The following is a 14,194-nucleotide window of genomic DNA, read 5'->3' on the forward strand; positions in this document are numbered from 1 at the left end:
TACTGCTGAAGAAGTCTTAAAGAAAAAATAAGTATTAAAGGAACAATTTTAAACATTTTTCAAGTATGTTCCGAATTAAATCCTAACTTGCAAACTAAAAAGAAAGTTTCAGTTCTTTTTACTTTATTTATAGAACACTCACATTCAAAGTAGCTGCTTGCGATTTATGAGAACCTATAGAAACGTTTATTTATTTAGTAGGCAGCGTTTATTTCTTACATTTGAACAAACAATCTGCATTATTTGACCCAATAAATGTACTCCGATCGTGTAGCCGTGGCTTAACAGATACAAAATTAGCTGTCACATCCATTTTGAGAGCTCAGAATTCAGATTCTTAGGTTGGTAGTAAACTGTCATTAAGTTTATTGTACTGCTGTCAAAATCAGTAGAGAAGATCGGCGAGATCTTTATTGTTGTACCACAGTTTAAATCGTTAATTAAATTATATGAAAATAGCGGGATTCGCACTAATAAAATCAGTGAATAGAAAGTCTCGAAGTGTATTAAAAAAATAAACTAAATTTATTTACGCAGTGATCTATAAATTTCGAAAAATGTAGCGCAAAAGTACATAACGGTAAAGCTCTAAATTATACAAAACATTACACAGGTTGGGTGTTCTAATAGAATACCTATCTGTATTTCCTAAGGTGACCTTTACGGGTCAGGTCAGTTTACCTTTGATCTGTGGGGTTATGAGGTGATCCCAAAATAATATTTCATAACAAGAACTTGTTGACATACAGCTGATCAAACAGTCTTTGTTCAGAGTATTGAACCGCTTATCAGTTATGGAAATAATGTTTCACTTTCAGATGTCTTATACAATTTGAGTTTTGATTTTCCTGAAATTCTCCAATAACAACCTGCCATCACTTAGCCAAATGGTAAGTTTAATTAATCATCTACATTCTTACTGATAGCCTGATATAGTATCGTTAAACTCATTAAAAGCTACTTAATATTAATTGATCACTCAATCTGTTATGTTTAAATGTCAAAGGTTGTGTTAGTCTAATTTTCACATAGTCTTAATATTCAAGAGTTATATAGATTTAGAATAACTGGTTTCTTAGATAACTTCTGGTGTTTCAAAATTCAATTTCGAATATAATGTCAGTAATCATTGTGAAATGTTATGTAGAATTTTAATAAGGTAGATAAGTGCTCTATTTTTCATCAAATGTATGAAAAGCCTGGGGTTTCAAAGTACAATATTTGAATATCACTTTTCCTTCCTAGATCCAATGTTAACTCACTTTACGAAAAGGATGGTTTGTCATAATGTGTACACAAATGAATAAGTGAAAGTCAGGACTATAAAAAATTGTGTATGGACATTTTGTTCTGAATATTCTTCTATAACTTACGAGAAGTTATTTTTTATACAATTTATATTTTATCTACAGTTGTTTTATGATAATTTAATTTTTGTGACATCTTTTCTTACTTCTCTATTAATCTGCTGTATTTAATGATATAATCATAGTAGTAAAAATTATAAAAGTACTTATAATATGTGTAATTTTATGATGCTTTTTAATAGCTATAGTAGACCTGAAATAACTTAATCACTTTGAATTCCTGTCAACAGACGCAATAATTAAACAATAGCAATGTTCAAATTTGACTCGCAGGACAGGGAAATGGCTTAAAAACAGTTTTCCAAATTCTTTCACATCATTCTTGTACAAGTTAATGCAAACATATTATTATTACATATAGCGATTTTAAACATATCTATGAAGTCAGCCTAATGCATTTTTTTAATGCTTCATGGGGCTATTAGTTTAAAGGGAGATGATCTTTCTCCAGTACACTCTTATTAGTCCAACCTTTTTTTTGTCTTCAGCTTTCAAGAACTATAAAGAAGAAGTTATTTGGAACAACATATTCTAGTCAGTTGTTCTCAATTCAACATGAAGCAATTAGCAGCATGGTGAGTAAAACCTGTTTTGTATTACCTTAAGGAAGTTAAGAGAACAGTAAGGCATATAATTATATTTATTTCCATCTGAACTGAGTAACAAATAAATATTTATTTGAAAGAAAATTGTTAAGCATGTTAGTACCATTAGTTGAATCAAAGAACATTTTTGTTTGCCTTAAAATGCAGATAAGAAGTTTGTCATTCATGTATTAAATGCTAATAGTTGTAATAAAAGTTTGTCTTGTAAGTTTATCTTGATACTGACATGAAAATGCTAATAAGTAAAGCGACTTTGATTAATAAATAAATATTTGTCAATTACTAAGCGCTTTGTAGTACCAACAACTCAAAAAGAAGTTAATTTATTTCAGATAATTTTAGCAAATAAAAGCTTATTCTACCTAAACTTTATTTAACTTTGGATATGGTGGACCATATAACGTTTTTTTTTTCCATAAAAATAGGTATGTAATCGGTGTAAATGCGTCCATAATTGCCAACAACAGAGAAAATATATTACTCAATACCTTTAAGTTTTATCACAGATTAATTTTTGTTTATGCTCTCAGGTATCAGAAGAAAATAAGTTCTTACGACAAGGAGGAATGGGAGACGATGGTGGAACAGCTGCTGATGCGGGGGACGTACCGCCGCCGCATCGTAGATTTCTCGTCGCATGCTCGCTCCTACCTGATCGACGTTGACTTAGTTAGAGGTATACCCACTATAATACTTTAAGCTTAAAGAGTTGAAGTAAAAAGTTTTTAATTGAAGTAGGCCGTCTTCGAGACACTTATTTTAACCAATGCGCATTTTTGTCATTCCTATAGGGTCAGAAAAACGGATTTTATTTTTCTAGCATCCTTCAGGGGCTAGTCAGTAAGAATGGTAGCGAGATTGTTTTCTATTATTCGTAGTCAATGGTTATTTGGGAGAACCTATCTCGAAAAAGTTTTCGAAAATTCCTCGCAATCTAACAGTCCAATAGTCAAAATCTTCAACTAAAGGGATTTTATTTTATTACATAGTTTTTTATTTTTATTACGTCGGACCAGATATAAAATTGCCAATCATCACAATAAATAGTTTACACGTTCTTACATTCATGTAACCTGCATCAAACATTGTGAAAATAAACCGAACTATTCTAGTCAGATATATCAAAAAGCCAAGGTAAATAACGCATGTGCCAATAATCATAGCCATACTAATCAATCAGTCACAAATTTAGCATTAATGCCAAGAACGAATACATTATAATATAGTTTATTATGTTCTTTAGGTAATTATTGTGGGCCTGGTACCTAATGTTCTCCGTCTCGAATATAAAAAAAAACAAGATAGTATGACAAACTAATACCGCTATATCCTCTCCGATCAATAAGGATTACTGTGTCAGTGTCAGACAAAATCCGATGGAAAATTGTCTACCTCTTTGTGCTGCTAAAATATATTGGTTATTATCTTGTTTTTAGGTGGGTTTTCCTGTTAATATTATTAATAGATATCATTGGGGAAATGTGGGACTAAAACACAATCATTATCATATCGAGGAGTATAAATATATTAAAACAGTTGAAGTCACGTTTTAAATGTATTATTTGTTCTTTGATATGTTTTTATGGCAGTCACGCGGCGGTATTGTTATGATATAAATTAAATTAATATGGATCTGGCTTGACTGCGTATTCAGTAACTACCTATCAGAATTATGTGACTGGAGCCAGTTTTGCTCGGCATCAACCCGTTTGAAGTCACCAGATTTAAAGAATTGCACGATTTCTTGGCTAGATATTGTACCTACATTAGATGTTTCATATGAGTAAAAATCAAATTCATACACGAAGTATAGAATCTACTTTTTATCACAAATTAAATAAACGATTAATATATCCATTTCATATCCAAGTCGTGCTCGGAGACTTAGATCCAACATGCTTCAAATGTTATGGAATACCTGGGAGATTTCAGCGTCAGCTCTTTGGGAGAAGAGTCCAAAGTAGATTTAAAACTATTGTATACTATGAGTGTAAAAACAATTAGGCTATTGTACTGTCAGTAGGCCAATACCTCAATTTTGCCGTAAACTATGGCGCATGCCTTTCTACACATCATAATGTATCCATTATTATTATAAGTGGTATATACCTAAACCCTAAACTATGGAGGCAAAGCATGCCATAAAAGTCACGAGTTCTTTCCTACATAAGACCTTTGTCCTTTCTTTCTTGCACACGTGTTTACCGTGTAACAAATTATTGGTTTGATAAAATATTGTTATTATGCAGATTACAATAGGAAAGTTATCCTATAAAAACCATGTGAAGTGCGAATCAGACTCGCGACACTGAGGTTTCCGTAATATATAGGCTAAAGTTAATCATAATGAATTTGACGGTAGATTAAAGTAGGTTTTTTTATATTTAGCTTTCACCCAAAATAACATTTTGTCCGATGCCTAATGGCGTTATCGCCAACCCGTAATCTTATAAATGTGATAATAAGCCCCCGTTCCGTTTCTATCCAGGGATGAGGCAATTGCCCAAATATAACAGTGTGACATTCACAAGCTAACATCACTATTAACTCCTGAAAAACACTAAAACACTCCTCACATTCCAGGCTCATCATTTCCCAAAGCCAAGCCGACGCTTGGCATGCGTCGTGTGATATGGTTCGCTCTAGTCCGCCTCGTGTTCCTACCGGCTCTGTACCAGTGGTGGGCGCAGCAGACCTCGCCGGCCTGCGCCAAGTTCCTCCTCACTTTATGGCTCATGCAAGTCCTGAACATGACCCTGTATTTTATGACGCCAGATCTTGCCGATGTTGATGTGAGTTCATATTTATTGTATACAAATATTACACGCTACAACACTACACGCTCTACGACGTGTAGTGCGCTGTCACGCTTCCACAAGGGCAATATTTCTTTAAGGGGTAATTTGAGCTCCTTGTGAATATTGGGATAAGAAATAATCCAGTTCCTCTATTCGTATTTTCATATCTGTTGTATCAGAAATAGCAAAACAGGTTACTTATGCCAAATCACGATTTTTTTTTAGCGCAAAAGAATGATTAGTAACCAAATCTCGTGGCTCTTTACAAAACAAAATATGTAGCTGCCTTGTGTTTACGGTAGACACCTAATATGGCTATGTACAATGGTCAGTGGTGCGTTTATGCGCATGTGTCATGACAATAGATGGTGGCGAACATTCATGATAATTGCACTACAAATTGTTTGCGCGTACTTACGTTTATGTGGCTTAACTTTTATTTATAAATTTACACTATAAATTGAATTTATTTTTAATACACCATTATTTAGGTCCCTAAAGGAAAATACTTTCATGATAGTAGCCACGGATAGCATAGTGGTCGATTTGCAGATCATTACATACAAACACATTTTGTCCAACATGCTGCAGGTACTCATTATAAGCATGGAGTCCTTGCCAATATTATTTAAGCCTTAACTATGGCAGCCGTTTATAACAAGATAATGTAAATTTCAGCCCAACTGCTGGCTAGTGCCGCTAGGTCTAATGCTGGTACTGAGTGTGGTACACTCGCAGATTGTCAGCACGACGGAGATGGAACTCGCTAGGGTGCGCCCTCGGGCCACTTACCGCCGCAAATTGCCTAGATACTTTAGGTAAGATACTGTATTACTATTGTGTATGTACATACCTTAATGATTACCCAGTATTTTGATAGCGACTGCTTTTTCCATAATCTATACGTACTTTCGATCAAGGAAAAAGAAAATTTAGAGTTAACCTTTAACACCACAGATTATCTTGAGAATATTTAATTCATATGAATCAATAGTTTAATTAGATGGTCTGTCAATCGTATTAAATGTATTCTTATAATACAGACGACCGAGATCAGAATGTGACGGTGGCAGCGGCGGCGGCTCGGCCGAGAGTGGCGCCACCTCGAGCCAGAGCAAGACGCCCACGACAAAGCCCGCCAAATTCCGGCGGAGACAATCACGCACTGATATCGCTGAGAATGGTCTCAGGTATATTCTTGATACTACAGTTATTCTTTTTATAAGAGTAATACATCTTGTCCATAGTTTTAGATTATAAACAATGTTTATCGTTGGTAAAACTTGGATAAATTAAACCAAGAACTGAATTTCTCTTCATACTAAAATACTCGTACTTTCTAAGGCTTCAATTATATAACCACATTTATACGAAATTCCATCTATATCTGGGCTTAATAATTATCAAACATTTGTCTCACTTCCAATTACAGAAAACGAAAGAAGGACTTAACAAAAGAGAATCTCATAAAAAATTTAGATCCTGTTAAGAATAAAACATTAATTAAAGTGAAAGCTAAAGATTCGGATGATGAAGAATACATGGTTTGGAAAAAGCCAGATCTCACTGCGCCCATAGTAACATTTACCCCACCGCCTGATGACGCTACACCAAGCACTTCCTTTAGATATAAGCCTAACGTTCTAACTAAGAAACAATTAGAATCGTTTAATGTACGTCAGAATCAACATGCTAATATAGCAAGGGCCTTCGCTGATGGTGACGATGGATTTGAAAGTCTTAACGGATACAATTCGAATGGTAGCGAAGGTGACAAAGTCAAGAATGGAACTGACATAGTTCAGAACAAATCATCAAACTCGAAAGAACAAATAAATGAAATTCGTTTAAAAGAAAATGTACCCGACAATCAAGGATCTGAAACTCCCGAAGCTACGACCAAAAAAGATAGTGCAAAAAATAGTCCGTCTAGAAAAGTTTTTTGTAAGGTTAACATTTTAAAGAAAGACGACGATGAAAAGTCTATTGATTCCGATGGTGTTATGCCCACAAGTAGCCCTAGTACTGGCAAGAGAGTTGGTGTACGATTCCGAAACTCGTGGGCCCAAGACGGTATACGACCAGAATCAAGCGACGAAGATTTTGCCGTGAAGAAGAAGGAAAAGGTATTTATCAAACAATATATCAGCATGTTTTTAATTAAATATGTATTAAACTCTTAAAAATGCACTTTTAATAATAAGTGACACTTATTAACGTTTCCTTTTAACACTAGGTAGATGGAAGCGATTTACCGCACGCGAGTAAAGGTACCTATCGAGCGTTTGGGACTGAGCATGCTCACAACGTTACTGTGGCTAATATAGCAATTAATGACGATTCTTGCCTTTGTGTTCGAAGAAAATTATACTATGCCAATACTTCACGTACGAAACGAATTGACAATACAAAATATCAATGTAATAGGCCCAAAAAGCATACCAACGAAATTCCTGAATTCCTTTTCATTTTTAATAAAATTATACTATGATATTCCATAGAAATTAAATTACCAGTCATCGTCATCGGACGGGGAATGCTCGGCGTCCGCCCCATCCATCGCTCTACCATCCCACCATACCATGTCTGATTGGGTTGGGCAAACTACTAACAGTAAGCATACATTTGATTGCTGTCAACTACTCTATAACTACTAATAAATGTTCTTTTAAGACGCCAATAATACCAGTTACAGATAGTTCAAATTATCTTTGCGCGCGATGCTATGTGTGCGTGTTGATGAAAGCGATCATTTTTATTCAAGCTTCAATTTTTATAAAACACACAAATATGAAAGTTTTATTAGTATACAACGTCACTACATATATACTAAAGTTACCCACGCATAGCACCGTGCGCCCAGATGAGTTGCATTGACTCGACTTATGTATTATATTTATTTTAAATTGTTACACACCGTTTCACAACTCAAGTGTCTGAGGGAATTGCATGCAGTTTCGTATTTAAATAAATGACAAATGTGATCCAATAAGATAATGTTTTAACAGGTGAAGAAAGCAGTTATGGTTCCCAGTCGGAGGGCGAGCATTCAGATGTGGGCTTCCCTTACGCCGCTGACACCTCCTGGGACCCATTCGCTATCCTTGATCCAACTAGTGACACAGGTCTTAATAACTTCATTCTTACGTAATATTTTAAAAGATACCCGCTATGTTTAATAAATTACAAATTCCCAACAATTATCATTACTATAGTAACTGAAAAGTTAAAATTTTAATTTAGTAACCTAATAAAGGCTTTTGACAAGGTCATGCATGTCACGCGTATGGTATGACATACGTTTAACCGTTACATTACACTTATATCAATGAGCGACACTTAGTTGAAGCTCAACTGAAAAATATTCATACAATAATTATTATTAGTGTTAAAATTACAAAACACGGTTTTTAATCATAGGTTTACCTCAAGGACCTATCATAGGACCATGTCATTTACAAGTTATAAAACACTTGAACGTTACAAACCTATGTATAATATTGATCCGTAGCATAGAAATATCATCAATTTTAAGTAAAAAAAGTAATAATTAATAATTATAACAGTAAAATGCACAATGTGGGAGCGTGGTTCGACATTGCGTGCGGAGTTATCAGCAGTGGACATCAGCTGGTATGTGGTGGCGAGGGCTGAGCGCGCGATGGCGGCCGACGGCTGTCTGTGGGCAGGCATCGCTATGGCCGCCGCTGTAGCACTCATCAAACCTGTCATAAGATTCGTACAGGTTTGTATTCTTATGTTTATTTACGAAGTTGTTTTAGTACTGTGAACTGATAAATCAACTCACTTTTTATCATAGATTCGTTCTTCTATGCTGCCTTTCTACGATGTCATTTGATTAACTTTGAAAAAGACAGAGATCGTTGTGTCGTACATGAATACGTTAGCAAGTGCAGTGAATTGTGCATTGGCATGAAATCGCCAAATTGCAATCAGGAGTGATTGCTCGTTCTTTCTATAGAGAAAAGACTATCAATCAAAACTATTGTATAATCCTACTATTGTATAATTTTTATCAAAGATATTTACGTTATCCCAAGAGTAGGACCAATAGCTCTAGTAATATATCTAGCTGACTATTTTAGATATCGCTAAGTTGCATTAGCTGCGATGAACTATTTATTTTTGTAAGGTTCACCATCTTGTATGTTCATTTTATTATTATATTATGTCATGATCTTATACAGTCGCCAAAAAAAAGGATAACCAGGAATAACATAAAACGAACTTACAAAATAAATATGATCATGAAAATCTAAGGTTTTTTTTTATTTGCCACTCAGGTGGTCGCTGAACAAGATGGCAGAACGGAGGAAGAACTTCAAGCAATGTCCATTATTACGTACTTGCCATCTCTTATAGCTAATTACAAAGGATCTTTGTTTTCCGTCTTCATTGGTGCTTTTGGTGATAATATATGGTGAGTATGTAAACTGGAATATATTTGAAGCAATCTTAAATTTAAATTTTTATATTGTCTATCTAAAATGTTGAATAAAGAAAGTTTATCTTGGTGCCCTAATGACATCTGTATAAGTATATCATGTGTAAGGGCCTTAACATACTAGCGGTTTGGAATCGGCTGCGGGGCGGAGCGGACGCGCAACGTATAATATAACTGATAATGGATGTTCCCAAATTCGACGATGCTTTCGTTTTCGTCTCTGGCGTCTTCGAAGTGATAAAGTCAACAGGACTATATCCTGGTCGGAATCAATTTTGTTACTGAGTATATTGTACGGCAATAATTGGCTACAAACACGCTACGCGTTCGCGACGTCCTCGCCGCGCAGCCGCGACGTGATCGTGTCGCATGCGTTGCGCGTCTGCTCAGCCCCGCAGCCGCTTCCAAACAACTAGTTTGATAGGGTCCTATTCTTTTTCTTTTTTTTCTTTTCTTTTATAATAAACGACTCCCGCACTAAGGAGTTTAATCCTTGTGTCGCGGGGGGTTTTACAAACATACAAATCACATGCACAATGACACCCAGACTCAGATCAAGCATTTGTGGATCACACAAATACTTGTCCTACGCGGGGATCGAACCCGCGACAGGACACGCACAGTGGTTTTGGCGTGGTGACCTCAACCACTCGGCTATCCGTGCAGTCCTATGATTATATTTGTACGATTTTACATTACTAATCTTTTTCTTAGTTTATCGTTAGTCTTTTTCTAAATAGGGCGGTATCAACAAACCTGCTGTCATGCATGCTTCGGTTCGCACTGGGGGCGCTAGTGTTCTTCCTGCTAGCAGTAGCGGAGCGCGCGTTCAAACAACGTTTCCTATACGCGAAGCTATTCTCACACCTGACGTCGGCGCGGCGAGCTCGCAAGTCTGAGTTACCGCACTTTAGACTTAACACTGTAAGGAATATCAAGACTTGGCTGTCCACTCGATCGTATCTACGAGTAAGTGTTCTTTATAATATATTTATGTAGCTTATAGGCAATTATAGACAAATGAAAGTGTTCATGGAAGGGGTAACCTGCCGATATCAAAATAAAATACCAAACGAGGCTTTAAAATTTGGCTTCTATGTCACCTGTGGTTCAAAGCAACACTTTCCTCTAATTTTAAACAACTTGTAATTTGTAGCACTCTTGTCGTTCGTACTCATTCGCAATTTGTAGCAGACTTTACATTCGCAGCACACTGTACTATTTCTGCGTGTCTCTGAGGATGTGACTGCAATGTTACTGAAGCCCCCGCGACGCAAGAACTAAATTCCTTAGTACTGGTGTTCTTCTCTTTCTTTAAATCTCATTATTTGTGAAGGACTAACATGATTTTATGTTCTAGCGTCGAGGCCCACAGCGGTCAGTTGAGGTCATCGTGTCAGCGGCATTCATGCTCATAGTTGTATTACTCGGGTGTGTTAGCACCCATCTTCTAAGAGTAAGTCATTTTAATACTAATGCTTGCTAGGCTTTGCACTGGAATCTGAGGCACCTACTGACTAGTAAATTTCACTTTCAACTTTTGGTTTTTACTTGCCAGTCGCACCACATATGCACTTTGCTTTTTTGTGTGTCCATACGTACTAGAAAATATGTATTTATTATGTAAGATTGTTTATTAAGAGATTACGCTTTATCTATTAGAAGATATAATCTATATCTTCTCGTAAGTTAGAAAATGCCGAATTCATTGAGCACACGAATAACGTGAAAAAAAATTGCATACTAAACAATTTAATGTCCTATGTCCATACATTATGTACGTTTACCCAATCATCAATTAAATGAGTTTTGATTCTTCTGTCATGCTCATTCGACAGTATTAAAAAAGTTCAGAAAATTATAAAGTCTAATAACAGTATAATAATCCACAGGACTCGGTGACCTTGGAAAGTGGTTGGCTAATGGAAGTATTAACCTGGAGTTTATGCATCGGCTTGTATCTACTGCGACTGGGCACGTTAGGCAGCAACGTCAACAAGAAATACCGCGGCTGCCTCTCTGCAATACTGACCGAGCAGATAAACCTCCATCTGGCGATAGAACAGAGGCCTGAAAGCAAGGAACAACTCACCGTCGCTAATAATGTGCTGAAACTAGCTGCCGACTTACTCAAGGTAAGATTTCATAAAGCAATTGGAACTTTATAGAATCCTAGTAAATTTATATCGTAGGATTTAGTTCATTTAGTATTTTGTTCTTGTTAATAAAGTAAATGTCATCAACGAGGACAACCTTCAATGGTATTTTTAAAGTTAGGAACAAACAAAGGGAGCCATCTTAAAAGAGCACATTTATTTTTATGTCTCCACATATTTCTTATTTTATTCTCTTGAATATAAAAATACTGATACATTATGAAAGAAAATAATATTATGATCGTTTAAAAATGTATATTCGTTCTTTACAGGAATTAGATGCACCATTCCAGATATCAGCTTTATGTGCCAACCACTACCTCTACACTATTACGAAGGTCGTTATTCTGTCAGCGCTGTCCGGGGTGTTGTCCGAGATGTTAGGCTTCAAACTTAAATTGCACAAAATCAAAATAAAATAATACCAACAAAAGTATTTGTGATCGTAATGAAATCGCTGACTACTAGTCTAATTATTCGCCATTTAGATGACGAACCAATCGCCATCGCCACAAATATGTTGATAAATATCATATTTAACACCTATAAGGATAATATCTTTAAAAATCATGTTATATCCTTCAGGGTCTGAAACCTAGACATGCGATAATAAAGTTTTTATGAATTACGATGTTATCTGTAGCCTTTTCTCTGACCATAGACAATTATATTTTCTATGTAGTTAGACTGTAGAATAGTGTTTTTCATATTATGCTATTTACAAACAGGGATATTTGTAAGTAAAATATATTTAGTAAAAACCTAATTAATCCTTATTACATGATAAAGCTTAAGTAAAGCTTTACTTCAATCTTTAGGAAATGTAAAAAAGACGATAGATAATATTGTTTAATCATTATGTTTATATAAATACAAGGAAATCAACATTTATATTTTATGTTTATATCTGAAACTAATAATAGATAATTATTATGTTTTAATTGGGGTTTTGGAACTATATACCGTCTAGCTATCCTGTACTTATCTTAAAAAATTCAATTTCGATATTATGTGCCAAAGTATAAAGATTTTTGGTACTCACAATATATGTTCCATCAAATTCCATATAAACGTGCCACAAAGAATATCTCGAATAACAGAACTGCGTTGACAACAACAAGTCTTGGCTATTTTTATTTTTCTTATAAAACATGTGAACTACGTTGTTATGATCTCATTTTTACTCATAGTTGTATAATATCAGTTAATGAACTATTTTATTATATTCAAAAACGTAAAACTGTTTTGAGCACTTCGTTTCTAATTAATACCCATGTTTAGAACGTCCGATTTAACTTGGCGAGTCGGGAAAGAGCTACAAATATCGCCGACTGTGGTTCATACTTTGATCTCGTTCCAATAGACTTTTATCTCCTTTTCCGGAACCCCTAGTTATATCGGCCGTACTTGTGCGTCTTGTTTACTATAACCTCTTATTTAATTGAGAAACAGCCATAAATTATCATAGTCTAATGTAATTTTACATAAGTATTTTTACCTATCCGTAAGGAAATGTTTCAAATAAATAAACTAGAAATGAACTGATATCTAGCTACTAAACGGTCTTTATTCATAGGCATCAAATAAAACATTGTTCTCTCCACTAGTATCTGTAAGTACTTACTTCCATAATCTGAATGACAAAAATATGGTTTTTAAAGTGGATTTGAAGTTGCCGCCTAAGGTAATTTCGCTTTTCTCTTTAAACAAATATTTCACAACCTAACAATTATATTTTATTCAATTATCAGACGTCGGCAATAATTTAAATAAATATTTTTGTATTTAATGTAGCATAACTTATTTGTTATAGAGACTTTACGTAACTGTTACGTTTTTACTTGTAATAAACTTTTAACAACAATGTAGATAGTTCAATGCGAAACCTAAAACTTCGAGCTTGTAGAGAAAAACAATTAGTCCTTCTTGCATGAATATTGAACTTCTAAAACACCTAAATAATAACGAAAGAGAGTAAATAAAAGATTTCAATGGTAAGCCACCACAACAAACCACCATGATATTATTATATTCATGCGAATATTTTTAATTTCGTTCTCTTTGTTCATACATCACCTACAATAAATTATTTTTATAAATAAGATAATGTAACGAGGTCTTTAGTAAATTGGTGCCCACTAATTGACTACAGCCAACGAATAAAGTTTTACGGCAATTGCAATGACACTAGCTGACCTAACAATTGATCACAAATAAATCACAATAGAATTCCTATTGCACCGTAATTCACTTTTGTTGACACTTATAAGTAAGCTCCTATTTGCAATAATTACCTTAGTTACGTAACAGTATGAAAGATTATAAGATACCAGTTTTACCATCTGATTAAGGTTATGAATGGAAGTCAAAGGACATGGTTTTGATAGCAATCAGGAAATGTGTGAAAAATATTTTCAGCCTACAGGAATACCGACAATAGATCATAGTTATTTATTTAAACTTTCACAAAGTCTCCGAACTAGTAGCAATGTAGGTTACGTTGACTTATTTTGTAGAGTAGGTAGTCTATTAGCATAAGAATTTATAAAAGTAACAACGTAGGTGCTTTCTTAAATTGCAATGACAGGTATTTTGTAATACCGATTTGTTTTTTAAAGTAAGAACTTATGTGAGCATGAGATGCTGCACTAAAGAAATAAATACATATACTTAGAAAATATGGCATTTTTATTTTACAGTCCTATTTTGTCGGTGCCGATTCTTTTTTCTTAATAGATTCTAGAATTCTCTCTTTCGACTTTTGCATTGAGTGAAATGGATCAGGGTTAGTGGTTCGGGAATA

General features: G+C 34.7%; 1 protein-coding gene across 5 annotated transcripts; it reads left to right on the forward strand.

Moving 5' to 3' along the window:
* Nucleotides 1-368: 368 nt before the first annotated feature.
* Nucleotides 369-14,069, forward strand: LOC113491960 (putative homeodomain transcription factor 1). 5 transcript variants are annotated; one of them, XM_026869184.1, is made up of 16 exons: nucleotides 369-613; nucleotides 819-890; nucleotides 1,856-1,942; nucleotides 2,503-2,648; nucleotides 4,556-4,764; nucleotides 5,449-5,588; nucleotides 5,814-5,960; nucleotides 6,203-6,896; nucleotides 7,272-7,383; nucleotides 7,779-7,895; nucleotides 8,337-8,515; nucleotides 9,075-9,211; nucleotides 9,976-10,204; nucleotides 10,596-10,691; nucleotides 11,113-11,370; nucleotides 11,664-14,069. In XM_026869184.1, the coding sequence occupies exons 3-16, from the start codon at nucleotides 1,923-1,925 to the stop codon at nucleotides 11,811-11,813; spliced, it is 2,634 nt and encodes an 877-aa protein (XP_026724985.1). In that variant the 5' UTR covers nucleotides 369-613; nucleotides 819-890; nucleotides 1,856-1,922; the 3' UTR covers nucleotides 11,814-14,069. The 5 variants fall into 5 exon arrangements, with proteins under 5 accessions (XP_026724985.1, XP_026724989.1, XP_026724984.1 ...); XM_026869188.1 differs by lacking the exon at nucleotides 7,272-7,383 and adding an exon at nucleotides 7,007-7,040 and having other exon boundaries at nucleotides 369-580; XM_026869183.1 differs by having other exon boundaries at nucleotides 369-580.
* Nucleotides 14,070-14,194: the final 125 nt, after the last annotated feature.

Source organism: Trichoplusia ni, chromosome 3, assembly GCF_003590095.1.
Source record: "Trichoplusia ni isolate ovarian cell line Hi5 chromosome 3, tn1, whole genome shotgun sequence".
In the NCBI taxonomy this organism is placed as follows: domain Eukaryota; kingdom Metazoa; phylum Arthropoda; class Insecta; order Lepidoptera; family Noctuidae; genus Trichoplusia; species Trichoplusia ni.